General features: G+C 37.2%; 1 protein-coding gene across 1 annotated transcript; it reads right to left on the bottom strand.

The window, feature by feature from the left end:
- Positions 1-1,721: 1,721 nt before the first annotated feature.
- LOC143882008 (flowering locus K homology domain-like) lies at positions 1,722-21,767 on the bottom strand. Its single transcript, XM_077385383.1, has 7 exons — positions 21,609-21,767; positions 16,025-16,317; positions 9,290-9,539; positions 4,852-5,000; positions 4,458-4,724; positions 3,534-3,728; positions 1,722-2,191 (listed from the first exon to the last, which is right to left on the bottom strand). Exons 2-7 carry the CDS (start codon positions 16,304-16,306, stop codon positions 2,009-2,011), a joined length of 1,326 nt encoding a protein of 441 aa, XP_077241498.1. The 5' UTR covers positions 16,307-16,317; positions 21,609-21,767; the 3' UTR covers positions 1,722-2,008.
- Between the last annotated feature and the right edge of the window lie 3,259 nt (positions 21,768-25,026).

The raw sequence follows: 25,026 nt of genomic DNA, 5'->3' as shown, positions 1-25,026 counted from the left end.
CCTCCTTTACGCTGTTTTCTAACTAAAAACCTAGATTCTAAAATCCGCGTGTCCACGGCCCCTCAGTCTTTATTTTTCAGAATTAAAGTTCGGTCAATTTTTATTGGAGACAGTTTTGTATGTGTTTTCCTTTTTATTTTTATTGGAAGAAACCTTCGATTTTTGTTGGAGACACTAATACGATATGTTTCGATAGGATGGGTCCCAGCAGCTCAACTTAAACCATGGACATGTTGGGGCCCGCTATTTTACATCTCATGTTTTGATGGGGTTGGGTCCTTTGATGTTTCGACAGGGTGGGTGTCACCAAATCGACTCAAACCCCTGCATCAGGTGGTGGGGCGCACCAGTATCCTATGTATAGAGTGGGGCCAACTACGAGAATAGGGGCCGTTACCATCTGAATCCCAACTTAAAATCTAGCCACATTAACAGGATTCATGGACACATTTGGGATTTTAGTAAATCCAAATTTATTATACTACTTTACCTTCCACTTTTTTATTACTTTAGGGTATTTTAGTAAAAATAAGTCATGATTCACCCTCTTCTCTTCTATAATCATTGACCCTAAGGCCCTGTTCATTTAACCACCGCATTACAGTCGTTGCGGCTCGCACTTACCCTTGCCCAAGATAACTGTAGCTATTTCTTTCAAGATAACTGTAGCTATTTCTTTCGATTTTCTCTCAAATTAGAAGTTCTTAACTTTTGGAAGGTTTCATTTGCCATGTTTGGCAACTATGAATTTTTTTTTAGATGTATTGTTTTTTCCGAAAAAACTATGTTTCATAGTTTTGGGAAAAAAATTTCCACCAAAAAAAGACTAAGAAACCATTACCTGAAATATATTTTTACATAAAAATGGTGGTAGCAGACCTTCGAAAAATTGTTTTCCAAAAAAAATAAAAATCATGGTTACCAAACATGTGGAGTAGAGGATGGGGAAATCCGGAAACTCAATTTCCAATTATAGTGAAAATGAGATAATTGGAAGACAAGCATGTTTTAGGATTATTTCAATCATAGTATCAAATTTCGGTCGACACATTTCATATCCGTTGAAATATTGAAATATTTCGATTTCGGCAGCCATCGGAATAAAATCCACTTGGTTTCGGAAAATACCATATTTTGCCTGGAATTTCAAGATTTCGTAAATATTTTGGTTGAAATATGCGAGACATGTAACTTTTCAAATAAAAGAAGCAGAGTTTGAATTCAAATGTCAATGTTTCCAGGGGAGCATTACAAAGTGCTGTTAGGGACATGACATCCCAGGTAAAATTGTCTGTTCCACATGGTCCAGCCATAGATTAACATTTCAGTTTTTGAAGACAAGGAAAGCTTGATCAACAAGAATTTTTCAATAAACTTGCCACTCTCTGGATTGCAGGAATTTTCTGAAAAGTTTAGAAAGGAGAAATAACTCTACAATTTCCTACTTTTTTACACAAAAGGTCATGACGATTTGAATCAGCCCTATTCAATTTTTATTTACAGGGACCTCCAATTCATGATGATCCCTCTAAATTAATGAAAATTATATCATTCCCTCCAAATCATGGAAAGGAACCAAAAAAAAAATCCCAAAAAAAATTGTTCGACAGAAATGTTTTACCTGCAATCCAATCCAAACAGGGCCTTAACGAATCCTCACGGAGTAAACAAGTAGTCAAAAAATACCATGCAACACAAGAAAAGATATCAAAACCAGGGAGTAAGTGCAGACAAGAATCAGAGTGACAGATACTAGAAGAGAACAGAGAGTACAACAGCTACAAGGAAAGTTCAACAAGCTAAACCCAAGGTGTTAGCCTAGAGTACAAGAACCAATAGAGCATTAATAAAAAGCAGACAAATAAAATCTGATATCCGGGTACAGCCTCACAAATTATCTCTGCAAAAATTAACAGTTTTTTTAAGGGTAGGCGGTTTTTTTAGGGTAGGTAAGTACATGCTAAACTTACCTGTTTCTAAAAGTCTGATTGATTGGGTCAACATATGTTCAATACCCATAGTTGTTGCCATATACTGAACCATAGCCCCCACTGGCAGGGGCCACATGTCCTGCATTGGTTGGAGGAGATCCATAGGTGGTGGGACCGTGAGCCTGAAAAGAAGAATTGTATCCCTGGTCGACGGAGGTGGTTGGATTCTGTGCCTGTCCAGCAGCTTCAGCCATGAAATTCTGCAGCAAAAATGAAAAATACGCTTAAACGTGACACAGATACTTAGTAAAGACTAGTAGCAACAGTACCCAGACCCAAAAAAGATGGAAACATAACAATAATTATACAATAGAAAGAAAGTTGATACAAGAGTATTAGTGCCGAAATGGGTTCAATCTCCCCAAATAAAGAGGAATAATCTCCTTTTTGGAATATTAATGCAGGCATATAGATGTATCTTTTTCTGTTTTTTCCTTGTATTGTGTGCTGCTCGGACAGCTCGTCCATAGAAGCCGTTTGTTGAATTCTTCTTTATTGTCATTTCTTAATAAAATCTGTTTTGTTATTGCTCAATAAAAAAAATGGAAAATATAACCCAAATTACCTTGAAATCACTCATACTAAGAATTTTAAACTTCAGGACAAGCACAAAAAGGGAGACGAAACAGGCAATAATAATTCTGATCCATAGCTGAGATACGCATGCTTTCATCAACCAAAAATAAATTGTAGGTGTGATATGACACAGGTCAGATTGGTTGCACCAAAATTAAGGAAAATGCAAGTAAAGGGACATATTTTCCTTTTCCTAGTATGGTTTGGTTGCCATTTTTTATTCACAAGACAGTCCCTGTCGGCTGTAAATTTTCCAAGTCCAAGCCCCTTTTTACTGCTCGACTTTCCTCTCAAATCAAGAGAAAAAGGAAAGTAATGGGAATCTGTTTTCCTTTCCTTCCACTTCTATATTACATATATATCCAAACCGACCCTTGAGTATCCTTAGTAGGAAACCCTGTGCACAGCCATGGCCATTTTCTAGAAAATGCTTTGTACCTATATTAATATCTAGCCATCCCCATATTTTCTTCTAGGCATCACATTTTCAAATTAAAACTAACCTGAAAAGTTACTATGAATACATGCACTTGGAGAACTGATAAAGTTGACAAATAAATGTTGAAACTACATAGAAGACACAGCTTCCTCAATTGATAATACAAGTAGTGCGTGCGTGCTTGGGCGGGTGAATTCCTTTAAAGCAACCTACAAAAAAGCTCTAAAAGTGGTACATAAAATTGGAATCAGGAAACAAATATTAGTTAAAGATTTATAAAGAAAGGTGGACAAATCGTCCATTACATACAACACACTCAAATGGAAACTAATAAGATCAACTATGTATCAATTTTCTTGTCACGACTAACATCCTTTAATGCAACACAGACACCATTCCTGGAAAATACATGATGAAATTCAGTGGAAAAGATTAAATAGCTCCACGCAATGCCCATTCATAATATATCACAATGTTAACAATGGGGTGAATAAAATTATCAAGCATTAAAAGGGAAAGAAGGATACCTGTATCAACTGCTGAGCAGTTTGGACTTGTGTAGCGGTGCCATTAATCTCAACAGTCATCTCCCCAGATACACCCCTTGTCTCCTGTATTGTAATGGTGGCCCCACTTGCACGACGGATATAGCTGATATTTGCACCACCTGTCCCAATAACAGCATCCGCATATGATAGCGGAATCTGCATCTGTTGGCTGACCTGCATTAAGAAACTACATATGTTTGATACAAGCAAGATTTTTAATTTTTACCGAATCCGCATATGATAGCGGAATCTGCATCTGTAGGCTGACCTGCATTAAGAAACTACATGTGTTTGATACAAGCAAGGTTTTAAATTTTTACCGAAATCCAAAATTTCGGAGTCAAGACGGAAACCGAAATTTCGGATTCCCAAATTTTGGTCGGGAAAATGCAATTTTTAAAATTTGTCACATGATTTCGGCAGAAATTTCGATATTTCGGCTGAAATTTCAAGTTCGGCTATGTCCGAAACCAAAACTCAAAACCTTGGATACAAGTTGTGGAGTCATGAAACAATGATCGTGAAATCAATTTCCATAATCAGGTATGTAGAATTGATATGTCTATCAAAAGCTATGTCACAAATATCTCCGATCGAAATATCGCATTTTTATCATGACGTTTTGATAAAATGACAAAATCGCGAAATAATCCCGAAATTTAAAAAAAAAACTTATTTTCATTTTTATCATAAAATATCGAGATAATATTACAATATTTTTATTTTATGTTTTTTCTTAACTTTTATATATTTAAATATTTTTTAACTAATTTTATTTCTATCGTTTTTCCTAATATGAAAATTGAAAAAAAAAAAAAAAAAAACTTAATGTATCCCAAGATTCCCTTGCCGAGAAATTCCAGAGAACGATATTTGTGACAGAGATCAAAAGAAGACAACTACCTGTGTGATCATTGGTGGTGGTGCTTGTGCATTTGCTGAAGAATGAAACCCCATAGGTGTATCTCTTCCATATAAAGATAAGCCTTGGTGAGGCTGTTGGTCTAAAGGAGGAAACTCAGATGGCGGATAATATCCATCGTGTTGCCGTGGAGGGAGGAATTGAGAATTATTTCCAAAACCAGGAGCACCGGCATTTGGAGGTCCTTGAGAATGGCCCCACGACGGGGGTGGCATGTTTGGCTCCATTTGCGAATTTGGCATTGACGCCTGCATAAATAGTCGGATTATTCACTGCTACCAATACTCATGTACAATAGAGACATATCAAATGGAAATTATGGTTTCACCAAAAGGTCTTGCTTGTGACCACTAGGCTCCAACTGGGTTGACTTACATGCATTTCAAATAGTGGAAGTACGCTGCGATCAACCAAAAACCTCCTCAAATGAGACGCAACTAGTTCAACTGCTTTATGCACACCTGTGGGCTCTCCTACTATCTCGACAACTCTGTCCTCTTGATGAGCAAAAACTGGTAGATCTTCTGCAGAAATTTAAAACAATTATAAGAGTACACTATGAAGTCCAGAATAAAACGGAAAATTTCACCTGACAGCATGAGGCCCCTGCAAAAAGGGGCTGAAAAGAAAAGATGGATTTCTTGTTCACTAGGGTCATTTCATATCCCAATGTAATGGCTCTTAATCCAGGTTAGGAAACACTATCTGTCTGATAAATGTGATAACTAAGATCTTTGCTAATGAAGAAGAAAAACTACTTTTTTTTTAAGCACTAACAATTATGTTAACAGAAAGAGCAAGGTACACCGTAGCATTCAGAACCAATCCCTCTAAAAAAGTCTAGGGTCCTGCCCCAAAAGTCATCTCTAGAGAAATTATAATCCACCATGAGGATCACCACGGCAAATCTCATACACATGGATGAGGCAGAGATGGGTGGGTGATAAAGATGTTATGAAAATTTTTATTCCTTGCAATCCTAAAAAGGCTTGGGAACTCATGAGACAACGGGATAATACCTAACCCCCTATCACTCCAAAAACCCACTCTTATAATCACACACCCTAAAACCTAATCCCCTGGGAGAAAATGTCAAAAAGAGGGAAAATGACTTCCATGCCCCCGAGCCTCGACCTCTACCTAATCTACCCAGCTCCTACCCATCTCTTGATTCCTCATACTTGCTTTCAATGACATTTCTCCAAAGAGTGTTCTTTTCCGTACCAAAGCGCTAAAGCCATTTCCCTAAGGAACCTTATTTCTTCTGATTAAATTTCTAATTCCCAACCACCTTTCTTGGGTAAACACCCTTGTGTCCAACTCACTAAATGTTTCAATTTTTTTCCTTCCTCATTTCATTCCCAAAGAAAATCCCTTCGGAGTTTTTCTAGCTCCTTTGCTACCGTAGACAGGATCTTGAATAATGACCTTGACATATAATAAACAAGAAGATTTGATAGAGCCGCTTTAATAAGAGTGATTTGTGCTCCTGAAGAGAGAGATGTATTTTTCCACGTAGGCAACTTTTTCTTGATCTCTCGAAGGTTGGGTTCCATAAACTGACAAGATACCTGAGCCTAGTGGCAAGCCCCAGTACATAATTGGAAGAGAAGAAGTCGAACAACCCAAAAACATATGCTAGACTCTGCAAATGGTTGCAAATGGTTGTGATCCACATTGCATCCTACTATTGAGCTTTTACCTAGGTTAATTTTCAGACCTAAAACCACTTCAAACCATCCGAAGATGATATGGAGGTTAAGAATCTAATCCTAGGTGACTTTACAAAATATGATCGTATCATCCGCAAACTAAAGATGAGAAATATAACCCAATTCTCCAAACTTGACCCTTTTATCAATCCAACCTCCTCAGCTTTCCCTAGCATCTAGCTCAAAGTTTCTCCCACAATCATGAACAGGAAAGGAGATAGTGGATCTCCCTGTCTTAAGCCCCCAGCTTTGAAAAAAACCTTAAGGACCCCTATGGGTTATCAACAAGAAAAAAGTTTCAAAATGCATTCCTTCATGCATTTCCTCTATGTTAACCCAAAACCCATTCTTCCTATCACATAATCTACAAAAGACCAATCTATATGATCATAGGACTTCTCGAGATCAATTTTACAAATCAACCCAATGCTTTCTCCTTATGTCATGACTTTAGACATCCATTAGCTATAAGAACCCATCCAGTATCGGTCTTCTTGGTTTTTTTTTTTTTTGGTGTGTGCGCGCGCACGCGTGTGTTCGTGCGTGTGTGTTGGGCGTTTGGGGGAGGAGGGTGTTAAAATTGTCTAGGAACCTTATAGACTATGAGATTATTTGTTATTCTAACCTTCTTTACAGGTTGGAGAAGATCTACTATCCTATGAATCAATTGAATTGCAGAATCTAGGCGCCTGAATCTATTGGCAGGTTCTCAGTTAAATCAACATCTTGATTCTTGGGCAATCCTACAAAATCACAATTTACTCGGCAGAATGATTAGAAACCACTCATTCTGCCAAGGGTTCACCTTTTGTCGAACGGCATCTCCTAATAGCATCAACACGCAGCATAGGCTGAAAGATTGTCATATTCATTTGAAAAAGAAGTGTTACCTTAGCGAATCAGATGAGGAATCCCTTTGACATCTTTTCATTAACTGCAGATTGACTTATAATATATAGGAACAGGGTTAATTGGGTATTCTCGAATTCAATCTAAGAGATATTGAAGAGTTGGAAAATAACAAGTTTTGGTTCTCTCTGTATAACGCTTTTGTATATCACATCTTTTGTTATTTTTTGGATCATTTGGAAGCAGAGAAATGTGTGCATCTTTGAAGGATGCTTCACTACTAAAAGGATGGTTTGTATTTATCAGATCTCTTCAGCACCATTCCTTCTCAGGATACTCAGAAAATATTATTATTAGAAATTGGAGCAAAATTTTGAAAAGTAAATTCTCCAAAAATAAAGTAGTAGTGAGATGGAAACCTCCTCCAAGAAACATCATCAAGCTAAATGTAGACAGTTGCTTTCCTGGCAACCCAGGCAAGGCAGGTCTTGGAGGCATTTTCAGAAATTATTTGGGTGACATCATCTCCTCCTTTTCGAGACCTATAGGCAACACATACTCCACAGAAGCTGGGGACAATTTCCAAATTTTGAGTTTTTTATCAGACATTACAGAGAAAAACTCACGGAAAATCATATAAATAAAAGATGCAAAAGAAAAAAGAAAGAAAGAAAGGGAATTCATAAATAAAAATATCAGATTATCAAAATCTGAAACAAAATTGAGAAAAAAATAATATGGCGATGATATTTTCACTCCCCCTCCAGTACGCATTCGCACCCCTAATAACCTGAACAGTGGGCAACTTTAACGCTTTTTTATGTCAAATCAAGTTGAAAGGGGAGCGAATGCGTACTGCAGGGGGGGGGGGGGGGGGGTGAAAATATCATTGCCCAAAAAATAACATTATTGAAAATATCATGAAAATATCAGATTGTCAAAATCTCGGAGATACTTCAGTATAAATAGAGATAAACTAGCATGTGAGCATAATCAAACCCATCAAAACAGATTGAAAGGCAACAAATATTTTATCACCATGAAGATGCAATTATTCATCTAAGCCATAGACATTTTCAGCTTCCTAGTGTGTATATTGTGCAGGGTAGGTGAAGATACCTAGATCATATTTTTCTTGATTATCGTTTTTCTTATAGGACATGGGCCCTTCTTCAATTTATTTGATGCATTATAGGTGTCATTGAATTCAGTGGAAGATTTCCAAGTGGGTTGGCAGTCTGGCCCGTTCCTACTATACTTTATAAGGAATTTGTTCATTCTCTAAATTTTGAAGCAATGGGGAAAAAAACGAAATCACAGGATCTTCACAAATCTGGAATCTGTATATGTGATCAAGTTGCAGCAGTTGCTTAGAAAGTGGGTCCTTTCGTGGGCATGGATGCATGGATAATGCTCAGGCATACACAACCAGAAAGAGGAAGCCTTTTGTATATCCAATGTGAAGAAAATTGAGAGGAAAAACTAAATAGGAGAAACCACCTCTTAGGAATTCTTAACTTCAATGTTAAGGGCAGCTCTCTTGACAATCTTGGGGTATTTGGGGTTTGGTAATTTGATTAGAGATGTTGTTAGGTCGGTGACTCGTAAGGCTTTGGTGTCGGAGGTCAGTCTCTCAATCCTCCTACACACCCTTTGGATACGGACGCACACCCTTTGGATACAGACACTGAATCCATTCCTGGCTAAAGATGGCGCCTCCAAGCAGGCTTTCAGTAATTAGTAATAATATACTGATCTTATTGCGTGTTCATATTTTTCTGCTTCATTTAAGCTGTTCTCTTTCAAGCAATAATGCTTTTCGGAAAAACAAAAAAAGATTCATACCTTTCAGAGCAAAACAGAAGTCCAAGCAGCAATATGAAGTGAGAAAATATATGAACAAAGGCAACAAAGAAAATAATCCAAAAGGATAATATAAGTTTAAGCACAAGAAGCATGGATTTAAATTTCGGTTCCGAAATTCTGAAATTTTGGCCAAATCCGGTAATTCCAGTAATAAAATATTATTTTATTATTTCCGAAATTTCAGCAGAAACTACCGAAATTTAGGTAATTTAGGCAGAAATTTTGGAATAATACTATATTTTAAAAAAAAATCAACTTCTTGAAACGAAATTTCAGCCGAGATTTGGGAAATTCAAAATTTCAGATTTTGCGAAATTTCGGTTTCGGTTGGGACAGAAACCCGAAATTTAACACCATGACAAGAAGCAACAACAGAGAAATGATACCTGTTCCACGAACACGGACAATAGAATTAGAAGCGTCTTGGATTGATTTTATGGTTGCTCCCTGTTTTCCTATCAAGCTTCCAGCATGTGTAGCATGCACCAGCAACCGTGTTGAAGACATAGCGCCACCACTTGGTGGAGCATGACCATCATTATCAAAACCATCAACAATACGTTTATGAACCCTCAGCAGCCCATCGATAGCAGGGGGAATAGAGACATCTGGCTCTTCCTTTGCTGAAATCATAACCTTTTAAAATATCGAGTAACAGCAAACAATAAGTGTCCAATGGAATTTTTTTTTAAAAGATGGTCTGATATAAGTTTAAATTAATGTCTTAAAAAGGAACAATATCAAAAGAATAATTAACTAAAGATCAAACATAAAGCATGGGACTGATGACTCAAATGTGAAATGATATTACAAGAAAAAATCAGAACAATGGCACAGTAATAAATTTGGGAATGCTGACCAAAAGTTATGTACCAAGGCCTATATGTAGGCTTTTAACAATCCCAAAAAGAAAGAAACTCGCTTAATTAAGAGTTCCTAAAAGACTAAAACACCCTAAAGCCTAAAATAACCCTAATAAATCAAATATGCCCCAAAATACGCCTAATAACACTAAAAATAACAAAAAGATCCCTAAAGGGCACAAATAATAATAAAAAGATTAAAGATCTCTACGGAGCTCCTCAAGGGCGGCCCCGGACAGAATAAACTCGAAAGGGACGTCGATTTCCATCAATGGGGACAATGTTTTACCTATGGCTGAGATAACATATAATAGTTCCGTCAATCATATGATAGAAAAAAGGTCCATTTGAGATAGTTCTTGGTGTTCAATCAAAAAATCGACTTGATTTAGTACTGACACAGCCTGAAGACTGAGCGCAGAAGTGGAAGGATTTGCTAAACATAAGCAAGAATTACATGATAAAGTTCAACGGAAGATCGCATTGATCAATGAATCTTACAAAGCAAAAGCATATCTAGACCGAAGAGTCGTGGAATTCTACGATGGTGAAATGTTTAAGGCATGCATCAGACTAAAGCGATTTCCTATAGGCGCATTCATTATGTCACACTCCAGAAGTGCAAGTCCTTACAAGATCATTAATAAGAAGATCAGTGTGACTGCTTATATCCAAGAATTACCTAGTACATGGGTGTTTAGTTCAGTTTTCAAAGTGGGGTGCTTGACATTATGCCATGGAAACGATATAGATGTGGCAAATGTTGAGCACGATATTCAATTACCACTAAATCCAAAGCTCAAAGATGTCGAAGATGTGATCTACAATCAAAATGTATCCACTGGGAGAGACGACTACCATAAGATAAGAAGATGTGATTGAAAATCAAATTGTATCTACTGGGAGCGACGACTACCAAAAGTATCTCGTTCGGTGGAAAGAACAACCATTCGTTGCTCATGCATGGATCACTGTCGGCAAGTTTTAACATGTTGATCTCCATGACCGCTACAACTCTATATTCTATTTACTCAACAGAGTTGAGATCTTTTCAAGCTGGGGAGAATGATGGAGGAAATCATTCATGAAGAACAAGAATGGTCTAAATATGATGATGGGGCTATATCCCCACTTACTACGTTTCACTGTTCAGATGTCCGATTTGGGTTATACAGCATCTACAGCAGCGAAACTTTCTCTGGCAGAATCAGTGGAAAGAAAAAAGATTTCACATGGTTCAATGGGAGGAAGTTAGTTGGCCTAAAAAAGCAGGGGGTCACTCTGGATATTTGTAGGCTAAGGGTTATAAACAATCCGTTGCTGGCTAAATGGTTGTGGAGATTTGGGGAAGACATATCTCATTTGTGGATCAGATTTATCAATCAAAAGTATGGAGCGAAGTTCGACAGCTTCCTTGTTGGATGTCCTGTAAGTGCTTCGTTGATATGTTCGTGACTTGGGGCTACTCTCTCTGGCTCAAAAGGGTTAGGATATTATAAAGCCTAGCCTTGCTAGCTATTATTTGGGCCACCTATAAATAAAGGAAGAGATGCATTTTTTAAAGGCAGATCTAGACAGTTTCATATTATCTGCCACCAAGTGCTTTCGGTGGTGTGAAATGGACAGTGGTAAGCCCTTTTTTAGGGGAATCTTAGAAACCAGTATTAGGCATTGTTGGATCGAGGCAATGATTTGGCCGACACTTTGAATTTATTGCCAACAAACGTGTCATGCCAACACGACACAACACCCATCTCCACACTCCTTTAGACACTTTTAAATGTATTGCTAGAAGTGTCAAGAACTTTATATGTATGTATGTGTATGAGTGTGACACTATTTCTAGATTATTAGGGGTTGCGTGAGATACCTCGTATCCGTGTCAAAATTTGGCACACAAATCATGATGTCCAAAAATCATGATTATATTTACTTTCTATCTTAGTCATGTCCCTGTTTCTAACTTTTTGGAGTTTGTTGTGTCCAACACTCCGTGTCCGTGTCCACAAATCATAGGATCGAGGATTGTTACACTGGGGAGGTGGAAATCCACCTCCCCACCCACCCTGCATTGGTCACCCCTCCAACTGATATGCTAAAAATGAATTTTTGATGGCTCTAATCTGAGAAATCCGAGACAAACAACAGTGGGGGGTCTTCTGAGACATGAAGGGCTTTTTCTGGACTGATCGGAATATAGATTCTAATGAAGCCAAGTGCGGGCTATCCTCCATGGGATCCGACATGTTCGTAGGCACTAGGCAAGATTTTGATAACCTGATTGTGGAAAGTGAATCCCTGAATGTGATTAGATGGGTAAATCAGAGAGAGGTATAATTCCTGCTAAGATTTGTTGAAGCTATTGATGAGCTGTTGGAACATGTTGATGGCTACCAAATGAAGTTCCAGCATTTCTAGCAGTTGGCAAATAGTGATGATTACTTGGGAATCGACTACTATGGATCCACAGACAATGAATGGTTATTATCTCCTAGGGCTCGGATTCGCCCCATTCAGCATGAAACTTGACTACACAGATTCTGTTCGGTTGTAGGAGCGAAACCACGACCACCTCATGACGTCCTCTATCTAGTAGCTCTGGTAGGAGGATATCCTTTGGAGCTAATCTTCACTGGAGGGGTAAGATTATCCGGTCTATACAAATTCCTACCTTATCCGAAAAGGCACCCCCCGACAATTATGATGCAGATTGCTTGGCCCATGCCGGAGAGGAACATATTTGGGTTGTATGATTTCTTACCTCTTTGACAGAGTTTTTGTTTTTTTGGGTTTTCTTTCTTTTTCCCTTGTTTGTCCGATTACCATCTCAGTCCTTGGGGTTCCCCTGTTTTTATTTGGCAATAATATTTTTCTTGGTTCGTAGAGATAAATGTTTTAATTTTAGTAGGGATATAATGGCCTTTGATTTTAATGTAATTGGGATGAGATGGTGTTTTAGTTAGGTTTACCATTCATGTGATAGTATTCATGGCACTACTCACAGTGTGTTTTAGTTTTAATGGTAGATCAAAGGCTAGGGTCTGATTATATTTTCAGAACGTCCATAAAAATCCTAGATCGGCTAAATTTGGGTCAGTTTTGTATAGCCGAAAGAGTAGAGAACATTTCTCTTTTAGTTTTTCATCAATTTTGGTATCAAAGTTTCAAGAACAAGTATTAGGTATTATTCTACAAGAATTAGATTCCCTTTCATATGAGTTAAACAATGAACCAGCTCATTTAAAAGTAAAACAACAACAAAAGAGCAGCCAAACAGGGGGGGAAATGTCTTCAAGAGCTGCTCTAAAATGAACAGATTCGAAAACCCTCCGCAACTTTGGCCCTTGTGTGGGCCATAAAAACAAGTCCTAATTTTAAAAAACCACATAAATTAATTCAATCCAAAAGAAGGGGGATCAAATCTTGTATTTTTTACATAGACCTTGGTTCCTTAACCTTAATCGAGAAACAATTAGTTAGACCATGTTTCCTTAACCTTATTATAGTAACATGGGGAATCAGAGAAGTAGAGAAGAAATTCCAATAGGAGACCGAATGTGGTGAATTGTGTTGGCATGTTTTTTTTTTTTTTTTAAATAAGTGTGTTGGCATGTTATACAGCAAAGGACTGGATGCTATCAGGTACTCCGATATCGTACACATGTGATCAGCATGTGATTGGTCGGAAAATAAAAGCTAGAGAGGGAGGCATGTAGGGGTGCTTATTGTGCCTGGGAGAAGTGTGATAGTTATACAATCACACAGTATGGTTTGAAGGACTAATAACTTGTACTGCACATGAGGACTGCTTGGACTTCAAACAATATGAATATATCCTTCCCAAGGTTTCAAAATTTTGGTTCAGTTTCGATTTGGGTCGGCATGGAAACAGAAACATTTCAGTCTCGGTTGGAAATTTCGGTGGAAATCTTGTAAAATTACTAAAATGTATAGAAACATATGTAAATGATGGATATTTAAGATGAAACTTCACAAAGTGCTAGAATAAGTACAAATACATACTCAAAAATCATCACATAACCAAAAACCCCCACTATAACGGTTTAATAACATCCAAAACTTAGTGACATGCATTGCCAGTTTGCCACGAATGTATGATAATTCAGTAAACTAAATTTCACATGTAATCCATATAAATATTTATAAATAATAAATATATCATATTTAACATACAATTCATATAAATATAACTGTAATACATATTGATATAATATACCACTAATTCACTTACTGTTTTGGTTTCACTATGCGTTTAGGTTTCTGTACGTTTTTTGGTGGGGATGGAAATAGAAACATTTTTGTCGTTTCATGTCAGTTTCTCAGTTTCGGTGGAAATTGAAAAGTAGATCCTGCTCAATTGAATGTTCATGTCACTTCCTATACCCGTAACAAACTGAACCATGATCACAAATGGACTTGCTGTTATTAACCTTTTAAGTGGGTACAATATTAAGGCAATTCTGACCAACCATTTTTGTACCTAGGCAGCTTTTTCAATAAATATGAGAGCTTTTAAGATGTAGAAAGAAACATATAGTCAACTTTTGTGATTCATTCTTTTTTTTTTTTGAATGTTTGTGATTCACTTCTTATACCCATAACAAACTGAACCATGATCACAAATGGATTTGTTATTCATTTTCAAAAAACAAATGGACTTGTCATTGACCTTTTAACTAGGGACAATATTAAGGCAACTCTGACCAACCATTTTAGTATCTTGGAAGCTTTTTCAATAAATACAAGAGCTTTTAAATTATAGAAAAAAATGTGCAGTCTAATTTTGTGTTTGCAAAATAACAGACTTAATGCTTTGCTTATATATGTGTGTGTTTAAATGCATAGATATCTAGTAAAGTGCCGACCAAAAGATTGTCCATTGCATGAGATTCACACCCACACCAAAATCTCACAGCTTTCCACCTTCTCTGTGTCAAATCAGATGACACTGACACTATCTATGTGAAAAGAATGAAGAAAGGTGTCAAACACACATGTGGAATACAAGTATTGAACATGCATGATGTCAGAGCAATCAAGAAAAATATGTGTTTCATGAATATAAGATTCTAATCTATAAATGACATCTTGAAGTATGTTAGGCATGTTATTATATTTTAAATTTGGAGAAAATGTTTTATCCCATAATGTATCTATATTGACATGGAATTTTTCTTAGGTTTTGAAGTTACTTAAGACAAAGGAAGTTTATATAAGTAGTTTGACCATGTTTCAAGAATGAGTAAATCGAGTTTTGAAGTTACCAGATAGAACGCAGAGCTTCATGGCCTTCTATTTTGGAGTCACTTTGACAATTGTAAGTTTCCCTAGGTTCACGGACAGAACCTGCACACATCCATTTTGGTTACTTGATGAAAGACGACCTATTTGGAATATTAAACCCTTGTTTTTTATTTTTAGTTTTTTGAATTGGGATATTAAAGCCTTGTTTGAGGTGATGTTCTCCTTTATCTTTGTCAATGTTGTGATAGAAAACTCCTTTTATAGTTGATTTATCAGCTCCTTTTATAGTTGATTTATTATCGGATTCCTGATCAATGTCAATATTATATAAGCCCTTGCAAAATAACCATTGCTAGAACGTGAGGATTTTGGAAGGCATGTTCACATTTCTACAAAAGAGCATTGACATCGTATAGCAGTTAGCCATTGGACCAATGTATGTAAATGACCATAAAGCTCGTGGAAAGCTTACATGGAGAGAGAGAGAGAGAGAGAGAGAGAGAGAGTAAAATGAAAGAAAAAAGAAAAGATTCAAATATGATGTGTTGGGAGTAAATAGCCCATGTCCCAGTTAAAAATATGGCCGATCCCAGCAACAGACTAAATCAAAACAAGATATAAATAAATACTAAGGCAACTGAATTATGCTTATTTATAAAATAATAACGAACAGAAGTCCCTATTTTCTGTTGTTAATCAAAACAAAAGAGTAAGTGAAATTGGTGCCAATGAAGCAATGCATTTCTCATTCTAGAGTTCTAAACATACTAAAATGGAGCAAAATAAACATAATTTCATACGACATCAAGAATCTTAACTTATACTTGTAACCAGAACCTTCCTTGAAAAATCTAGAAACCGATGAAAAGCTGTCACGGAATTACAATTTAGTATAGAACCAATTTGACAATTCATAAACAGCCGATCAATACACTGAAATTTCACACAACATATAATGAAAGAGAACAATTAATTTTACCAAAAACAACTTACAACTCTTTCCGGCATGCCTGGAGGACCATCAAGAATCTTGATTCGAGCCCTCGACTCCTCACACATTCTCTTGATGGACTCCCCTTTACGGCCAATGAGGCCACCAACTTTTTGGGCAGGAACCAATATCCGAAAGACTGTCTCTCCCGGCCATCCGGGCCACTTCTTCTCCCCAGCTCCAACTCCTGAATCATCATCACGTCCCCGTTTTTGTTGAGGGTGTGAGTTCTCGGGCATTCCTGTCAGCTCATGTTCTCCGAAATTCTCCCCAGATGCATCCATAATGAGTCGTGCTGACAAGAAAAAAAATATTAGATAAAAATCAGTCGAACAGAAAATACATCAAGAGTCATCAGAAAAAGCCTAATACTACCAAGACCCCAGCCAATCCATAAAGATCTGTAAAAAAAAATATGGGTAAAAACAAATTCCATCATAGCATTATGTAAAGAAAACAATGCACAAAACTGACAACATCTGGATTTGATATTAGTTCAGAAACAAAACAAAAAAAGAAAGATGTATCAATCTTACAAAAGCCAAACAATATCATGTGCTAAATATATCCAGTCCAAATATAACTATAAGACAAGAACCAAAAACTGGCAAAGACTGCATGCACGCAATCAACATGACACACTTTACATTCTAGGAACAGGGGATCTTAAATTTTATTGATAGAAGTTATCAAAAAAAGATAGAAAACTCAGAATTAGAACAAAAAAACTGTTTGTAGGTTGAAAACAATAGATAAGAGTCCTAGGTGACTCAAAATGGTAAACATAAAATCTATTGGATGATTTTATTTTATTTTCTGAATGGTTCTATTGGATGATCTATGGAGAAAATAAAGAACTATGTAGAAAAGATTAAACCTACGATTGAAAAACTCGAGATAAAAACCCAAATAACCAAACTAAGATACATTCAAGTTACATTTACCAAAAGAACCCATTTTTGGTCCTCTAGGAATCCACCTAGAGAAGAAACAAGCCGATATCAAAGGAATCCAACTTCGATCCCTAGGAACCTACCTAGAAGGCCTGTTCCTTTACCAATGGAACTTATCATTGATAGAAGCCATGAATCCAAACAGTGGTGGAAGGGCTGCAAAGCATACTTTTAAATTCCCACTAAAATCGACGCGAAATGTTTCCAAAACAAATACCAAAACCAAACCGCATAGCGGAACCAATCCGTAAGTGCATTAGTAGTATACTTTTTTTTTAATGAGAAACACAGAGCTAGTAGTATACTATATAGTATGTGTAACATAATTATATTTATATGAATTTCATGTGAAATACGGTTATATATTATGTATAAATATTTATATGAATAACATGTGAAATGTGACATGTATTGAACAAGCATACATGTAAGATAACTCATATCGCAAGGTGTCCGATGTCGTTAAACCATTATGGGTGGGTTTTTTTTTTTTTTGCGCATGTGATGGTTTTTTTAGGGTGTATTTGTGCTTATTCTAGCACCGTCTGAAGTTTCATCTTCAATGTCCATGGTTTGCATATGTTTTCATAAGTATCCATAATTTTACAGGATATTTTTTTTTTTGAATGGTAATTTTACAGGATTTCCACTTAATTTTTCATTTCCTATTTCTATTTCCATCACAATTGAGACACAGTCACATACAAAACTGAAGCCTAAAACCTTGTTTTAGAGCTCTCGAAATTTTTAATAAACCATTCATTCATGAGACATCTCCAATGACTTCCATGGACTTCTAGACTTGGACTCCTAAGAACCCTAACATGTGCATGGATAATGATGTGAATGGTAGTAACACATGAATAGTAACCCTAACTTTTAATTACACTACTAACAGTAAAAACCCTCCAAACATCAATAATTCCAACATTAGAAACTACCCTATTCAAATCAAACGCCTAAAAGATCAGGATTTCACATTTCAATTTCGGTGTGCATCTCAGTCGTGAAGGAAATGGAAACATGTCGATTTCAGATGGAAATTTCAATGGAAATCATGTAGAATCACAGAAATGTTTGGAAACATATGCAAATGGACATTTAAGATGAAACTCTAGGACATGATAGAATAATCATAAGCATTTCAAAAATAATAATAGAATAATCATAAACACATGCCATTCAAGTTGAACTTTGATCCTGTAATTTCACAGAAGTGGGTCAATCCACATGTTGGCTTTTCCAAGTTGAACTTTGATGGATCAAGCTTGGGCAACCCCGGTCTAGCCGGGATCGGGGGTGTCTTGAGGAATTCCGATGGGGAAGTTTTGCAAGCTTATTCCGGGCCTATCGGCGTAGCAGATTCGAACGAAGCTGAAGTTAGAGCCGCATAACAAGGCATTTTGCTTTTAGGTAGTGAGAGGGTGGCGAGCACTATTGTGGAAGGAGACTCGTTAAATGTCATTAGGTGGCTTAAGGGTTCGGTGGTTCCTCCTTGGAGATTTATTCGTTTTTTCGATGAAATAAAGGATATAACGGTTGGATGCTCTATGGCGTTCCAAAATGTAAGGAGATCAGCTAATGAAGTCGCTGACAAGTTGGCTAAAGCGGGTGCTTTCAAGCAGGCTCTGGAGCTTTACGACTTTCTGCCCCCTTAATTTCTTATTATATTGTTTTTCTTTTTCCTTTTCTCTTTTGTGTAATTCTGTTTTAGTGGGGTGTGCGGGGGGACTTTTTCGGTCTCTCCCTTTTTAATATATTCAGTTACCATTCAAAAAAAAAACACATGCCATTCAAAAAATTCATAAACACATACTCAAAAACCATCAAATAAGCAATAAAACCACACACGATGGTTTAAAAACATGAACACCTTGTTACATGCATTGTTGGGCATGTCAGCAAATACCACATTTCACATGCAATAAATATTTGTACATAATATATATGCTACATTTTACATTCAATTTATAAAATTATAATTATGTAAAACATAATATTATTGTAAACTACTGATACACTAAATGGAAAAGATATTTTTCTTTTTTTTCATATTTTACGAAAATTATAACAAAAATAAAAATAGTGCGCAAATATAACAAGAATTATAGCTTTTTTGAAAGTTTAATGATTTTTAATTTTTAATAAAAACAAAATATTAGTTATTAACTTATCATAGTGTAAAATAGTATCTAATACTACAATAGTATAAATTACACTATTGACATAAATTTTTTGTCTATTCTTATTTTATCATTTCTAAATTAAATAAATAATTTTCTACACTTCTTCATCCTAAATTTCCACCATTCACATATATTTTTCATATGGTATTGTGATTTTACATGATTTTCACTTAAATTTCCGTCTGAAACTATAGATGTTTCCAAGTTCCAACCGATCTGACCAGAAGTGTTCTCATGCGCATTGCAATTCTTGTGATTTTGTTGTTCCAGCAACATTTTTCTCTTCTTGGAAGCAAGTCTGTCTGATGGTATACAAAACTAATGACAGTTCCCCAATTTCCATGTTGTCAGAAGGATATTTGTTCTTAGTCGGCTCATAATGGGGCTTATTATCCACATTGGGTCAAGTTCTGTGATTTGGACTTCTTGCACGTTTGTGTCCATTGGTTTCATTGACATGTATACGAGGTATTTTCAGCTCTTAGAAGTTCTATTACTGATTAATTTTGGCTTTGGTTTCTTTGCCTTTTGTTTCATCCTTTTATCTTTCCTGCTGAATGTTTTGTATATTCTAGATGGGATTGTTGAAATTTGGACTTCTTGGGCTAGGTAACAGTGATAAATTCAACCAAACATCAATTCATTGATCACTATTTTATTGTGTTGTGAATCGAAATACTTGATTGTGTAGAAAATGTGAACAGGACTCAACTGCGAAGAAATCAGATGGTGTGTTTCTATGACTGTTGCCCCATGTCATTGTTTGTGCACTTTTCAGTGTCCATGCGTGCACCACTTTTGCTTCGTTTTTTGTTAACCTAGTACATACTTTTACAGGGTGGCAGAGGAGTGAATGAAAATTTTTTGTTGTAGGTGTCATGGAAGTCAATGTTGTCCTGGGTGAGAACGCTAGTTATTTCATGGGGGTCTAGCTAGGTGAGTCCATAGGTAGATGGGCACAAAGATGTGGGCACCTAAACCTTTGCTACAAGAACTCTTCAGGCTTTTAGAGATGAGAACGGAGTAGTTTCTTGGGCGTTGTCAGGTCTGGTTGTTGACTCAAGTGAAGCAGAAGTGCGAGCAGCACATCGAGGATTTAAGCTTTTGACCGATGTAGATATGGATAAAATTATTGTTGAAGGGGACTCGCTGAATGTCATTAGGTGGCTTAGCAGGTCTCGTCCTTTTCCTTGGCGATTCGCCGCTTTTTTCGATGAGATTCTAGATTTGGCGGGGAAAGCGTCCCATCTTTCTTTCATGTTAGACGTTCGGCTAATGGTTCCGTTGATAGGTTAGCTAGGGATGGTGTGGAGAAGGGGACCTTAGAACTCTTTGATTTTCTCCCTCCTTGATGTTTTCGACTGCATCTCTTGCGTGTAGTTTATTTTTTCTTTTGTCTTTTCTCTCTTTGTACTTGACCATCTCGGTCTCCTTTGTTTTAATGAAATCTTCTACCATTAAAAAAAACGAACTCTTCAGGCTCTCAACACTAGTGATTTGAATGGCCCACAATCAAAGGTGTGTATATGAACCACAATATGGATGGCATTTTTGAGCTATTGAGTAGTCATGTTTCAATCATATCTCATAGTAAAGAAAGGATTACATAACGTTTTGGGGCATGTTTCTACTTTCCACAAGTCCATCAAGGAGGAAAATTCTTATTGATTAGCATTTGGTACGTTACGTTTCACACTCTAATTGTATGGCCATCATTATCAGGGTGTGGGTATCTGATTTCAGTTATATCTTCGTCTGATCTCTCTATCTTCACACGACTTTTCATGATCTCGTATGCTTATTTTCACAATGCTTCAATCACGCATGATTTTAAATTTCCGTTGAAAAAAACATGAAACAATCAAAATGTTTCCATTTTCATCCCCGCGGAAACATACATCGAAACCAAACTAGTAAATGTTTCGATTTGTTAATTATTTGAGTGGTGCTTGCAAAAAAAAAAGTCTTAAAGCCAGTTGCAAACAATCCTTAAAAACCCAAAACGACCAAGTCCATGGATCCCATAAACCGTATGGAGAAGACAAGATCACTAAAGAAGAATAAAACACAATTGCTCATACTAAAACCCTAAATCCAGAAGCGAAAAAACACTAAAAATCCAAATATCTCTCCGCCCCGGCGATCCCAATTCTTTAAACTACAAAAGGGAAGGAGATACAATAAGAAAGAAAAAAAAAAAAGAAATCCAATCCAAAATTACTGAAGAAATATAGGATTGATATATGCAAAATTTCAGTCCAAATGAGGAAACTAAAGGTGCCATGAAAACCAAGTTATTCAAGAAGCCATATTTCACCAAAAGCACAAAATAAAAGGAATACAGAGCACAGAGATTACATAAAGAGAAAAACAATAGATGGAAGAAAAACAAAACCATTGATAGCAAGAGAAAATTGGAGAAAGGAGATTTGAATTCATTAACTTACAGGGAAAAATATGCGGATGGATTGTGTCGTATGGTGTAGAGAAGAGGAGAAAAAAACGAATAGGTCGGCTTTTGAGGGTTTTGAGACTAGAAGAGATGGAGCATTTTTTAAGAGCTATCTTCTATTAAATTTGGGCCGACGATATTTTCACCCCCGCCCCCTGTAGTATGCATTCGCCCCTCTGTAAGGTGATTTGACCTTAAAAAGCGTTAAAGTTGCCCACTGTTCACGTTTTAAGGGGGGCGAATGTATACTACGGGGTCGGTGAAAATATTTTGGGGAGATGAAAGGAGTAGATAACCTAGATGGGCGAATGAATACAAGAGGGTACCTCTTTAGGGTGGGTCCCATCATGGATTGATCTTAACCGTCAAGTTAATAGGCCATGGCGCCTTGCTTTGGATCTCCAATGTGTCTCTCTCTTTCTCTCTCGTTTGGTCACTCTCCTCTCCACTCTTCCTTCCTTCTCATGTCGGAAAATTTTGGGACGATTTGAAGGTTGAGGCTGAGCCATGTATAGATGTACTAGTATTCTAGGCCCATGCGATTTATAGGTGTGAAATGATTGGCCCACACCATCCAAACATGAGGTTTAAGATTGTGGACCCTACCTCATCAATAACATTAGGGTCAAAATGGTGGACCCCGTCCTATGCATGTGTTTGGGTACAGTTGGTGGGCCCCGCCCATCAAAATCTGGTATAAAATTATAGGCCCCATCCCATAAAAAACATGAGGTGTGAAACGTTGGGCCCCACCCTATGGATGGGTTTGGGTGGAGAAGGTTGTCCTACCACATAAAGATGGGTGTAAAAATGGTGGCCACAACCCATGCTAAGGCATGGTTATAAAATGTTTCGTCCCCACCCTATAAAAACAAAACATGAGGTACAAGGGAAAAGTTTTTCCCGAATTTTTTTTTCTTGAAAAAGGTGAATGACAAAGGGAAAGAAACATATTTGGTATATATTATAGATAGGTAGACTGATAGATTTAGACAATTAGACGATCAAGAAAAGTACGCATAGAGGAGGGTGCAACTTGGGTCGGGTCGCGTTGAGCTTTTGCTAAAAAATGAATCGGAATCAATCAGAACCCGACCTGATTTTAAGGTAAAAGCTCAACCCGAATTCGCAAAAAATCGACCCGAGTGCACCCTTGGTGTAGTTTAACACTTAAACAGAGACGTAGAAGTGAAGTGCTGCCACATAATTCGATAGTGCAGGCAATGGTTGAGCACTCAATGTGGAACGATGTATGATGTCGCTATTGGGAAACAGCCCCACGGAATACGAAAGGTATGGTTATGGGGTATGGTGTGTTCCTCCAAGAAACTCTATAAATATCAGGGCACTCAATCAACAAGCTCTGGATCCTTCGATCAACTCTTGATCTAACAATCACTTTGTTTTATCCCTTTACCATTTCTTACACTCTCGGCAACCCCGATGATTGAGTTGTCATTTACATTTCCTTGCACCAGTTTATTTACTTTTGTTGCTAAGTAGTGGTTAAGTACCCCAAGTATGTTGTCCGGTTTTTGCAATTATATGTCTAATGCAATTTACATTTCCCTCATTTACATTTTCCTGCACCGTCTACTTTTCCTTTACGTTTCCAACACTTCATACTTTTATCTGGCGATCCTCTAATACATTTATTAACTATGGTCCCTTATCCCAGTCCCAGACACCCAAGCTATAACCAAGGTTTAAAATTTTGGTTTCGGACCTTGAAATTTCAAAATTTCAGTCGAAATCTGGTACTACAAAAAACAATATTTTAATCATTATTAAATTTCGGTGAAATATTAAATTAATATTTAAAAAAAAACAGATTTTTTGTGTCAAATTTCGGAAATTCCGAAATTTCGGTTTTGTGTGGTTTCGGTGTCGGTCTCCACTGAAATTTCGGATTTCGGTCGAAATTTAAAACCATGGCTATAACCTCCCTTTTTTAAAACAATTATCCCGCAATCATACTCCATAATGGGGGAGGGAAAGTCAAACCTCCATAATCACCTGATATTGTACAAGTGACCAAGCCAGCAACTGACGAACCTCTGTTTCAAGCAATTGCACGATCAGATTGGTGCTTGGGGTCAAAATTGGTCAAACACACTGAACCGCAACTAGCTGTAGCACGCCGTGCACACACACTGTCAATTAAGGAAGGTGCCTGTTCAGTGTTCACCACCAACACCTTTTTGTGGCACGGCCAGTGGGACACTATTCTTGTGTAAACTTTAGAAGTATACCTAAGAAGAAAGGTCTCGGTGACCAGGCAACTGCCTGGATGTCGTGGGGGCGAAGAAATTGAACTTCATGAGAAGCTGTTAAACTGTGACGTGCACTGTGCACTACCAATGACGCCCAAACTGCCTCAACGAAGGTTTGGAGCAACTAAGAGAATCTATTTCGCATCAGATTCCACAACACGGTAATCAGTAGCAAACAATTGATATAGGACGTTGTTCGTCAAGAGCACGCCTCGATAAGGTAGGAACAACAAATTGTTAAAATCAATGAAAACCTATGCCAACTAATTGTCCTCATGTGGGAGCATATAAAGTTTGGTCATCCTCCTCCAGATGAAGAACTAACAAATCATCGATTGCCATCGTCGTGTCTTGAGAAAACCATCGTGGATGCTAGAAGACCCACTAATGGGGCTAGCCCAGCCAGATCGGTCCCAAGGAGGGATCTTCCATCCCAACATAACGGCATCGATCCAAGTTTGATTATTTCAGAATGACTTGTTGAGACCACGATGGTTCAACTGACGATTTTTGCGCCAAGAGAGACTCAGAAACAAATGGTCTGACCTGCCCCTGTTATGAAAAAGAATAAAAATGCATTGAACCTTATTCAGGAAGTGATTGGGAATACTTACCCTCGTAGGATAGCCATATCGACTTATAGGAAACAATACATTAACCGTCTTGATCTTGACTGCGAGTTTCCCGAGAGATAAAATCTTGAAATTTTACCCTTTTTCATGGGAATGATTACAATTCACAAAATAGCATATTGGCTGCTTTACTATCGAGTCTGGTGAGGTGTCGCCCAATGACAACCTAAAGTTAAGGACTTAAGGTTGTTTGGAAACTCCGTAACTGGTACGGCTTTTACCAGGTATATAAGCTTGCCACCAAACTCGGTCCATAGTTGGGCCGCAATGGAAGAGAAATTTCATTCCCAATACCACAGAGAGCAACCCAAAGTACATATGGCCAACCTTTTTTGCCTACTTTAGCAAATGGATGAAACGACTGATCAATACACTACTAGATTTAAAAATGCCATGAACCGATGCCAAGTGATGTTATTTGAGCTGAAATTCGTAAAGTTGGCTTGGAGGGTCTTAATATAGAACATTGAAATAAGTTCGAAACCCATGAATTGAATGACTCGTGAAT

The sequence above is a fragment of the Tasmannia lanceolata genome, unplaced genomic scaffold (genome assembly GCF_043159265.1).
Source record: "Tasmannia lanceolata isolate RefF3 unplaced genomic scaffold, GAP_Taslan_0.1 ptg000007l, whole genome shotgun sequence".
NCBI lineage: Eukaryota > Viridiplantae > Streptophyta > Magnoliopsida > Canellales > Winteraceae > Tasmannia > Tasmannia lanceolata.
This window is presented reverse-complemented; position numbering and strand designations above follow the sequence as displayed.

Bases quoted from the DNA above. Each gene is read 5' to 3' on its own strand.
- LOC143882008 (XM_077385383.1), bottom strand. From the start codon at position 16,306: ATGGATGCATCTGGGGAGAATTTCGGAGAACATGAGCTGACAGGAATG. The intron at 9,540-16,024 runs GTAAGTTGTTTT...ATATTTTAAAAG, and splicing joins CAGGCATGCCGGAAAGAGTT to GTTATGATTTCAGCAAAGGA. The intron at 5,001-9,289 runs GTATCATTTCTC...AAATTTCTGCAG, and splicing joins TGTCCGTGTTCGTGGAACAG to AAGATCTACCAGTTTTTGCT.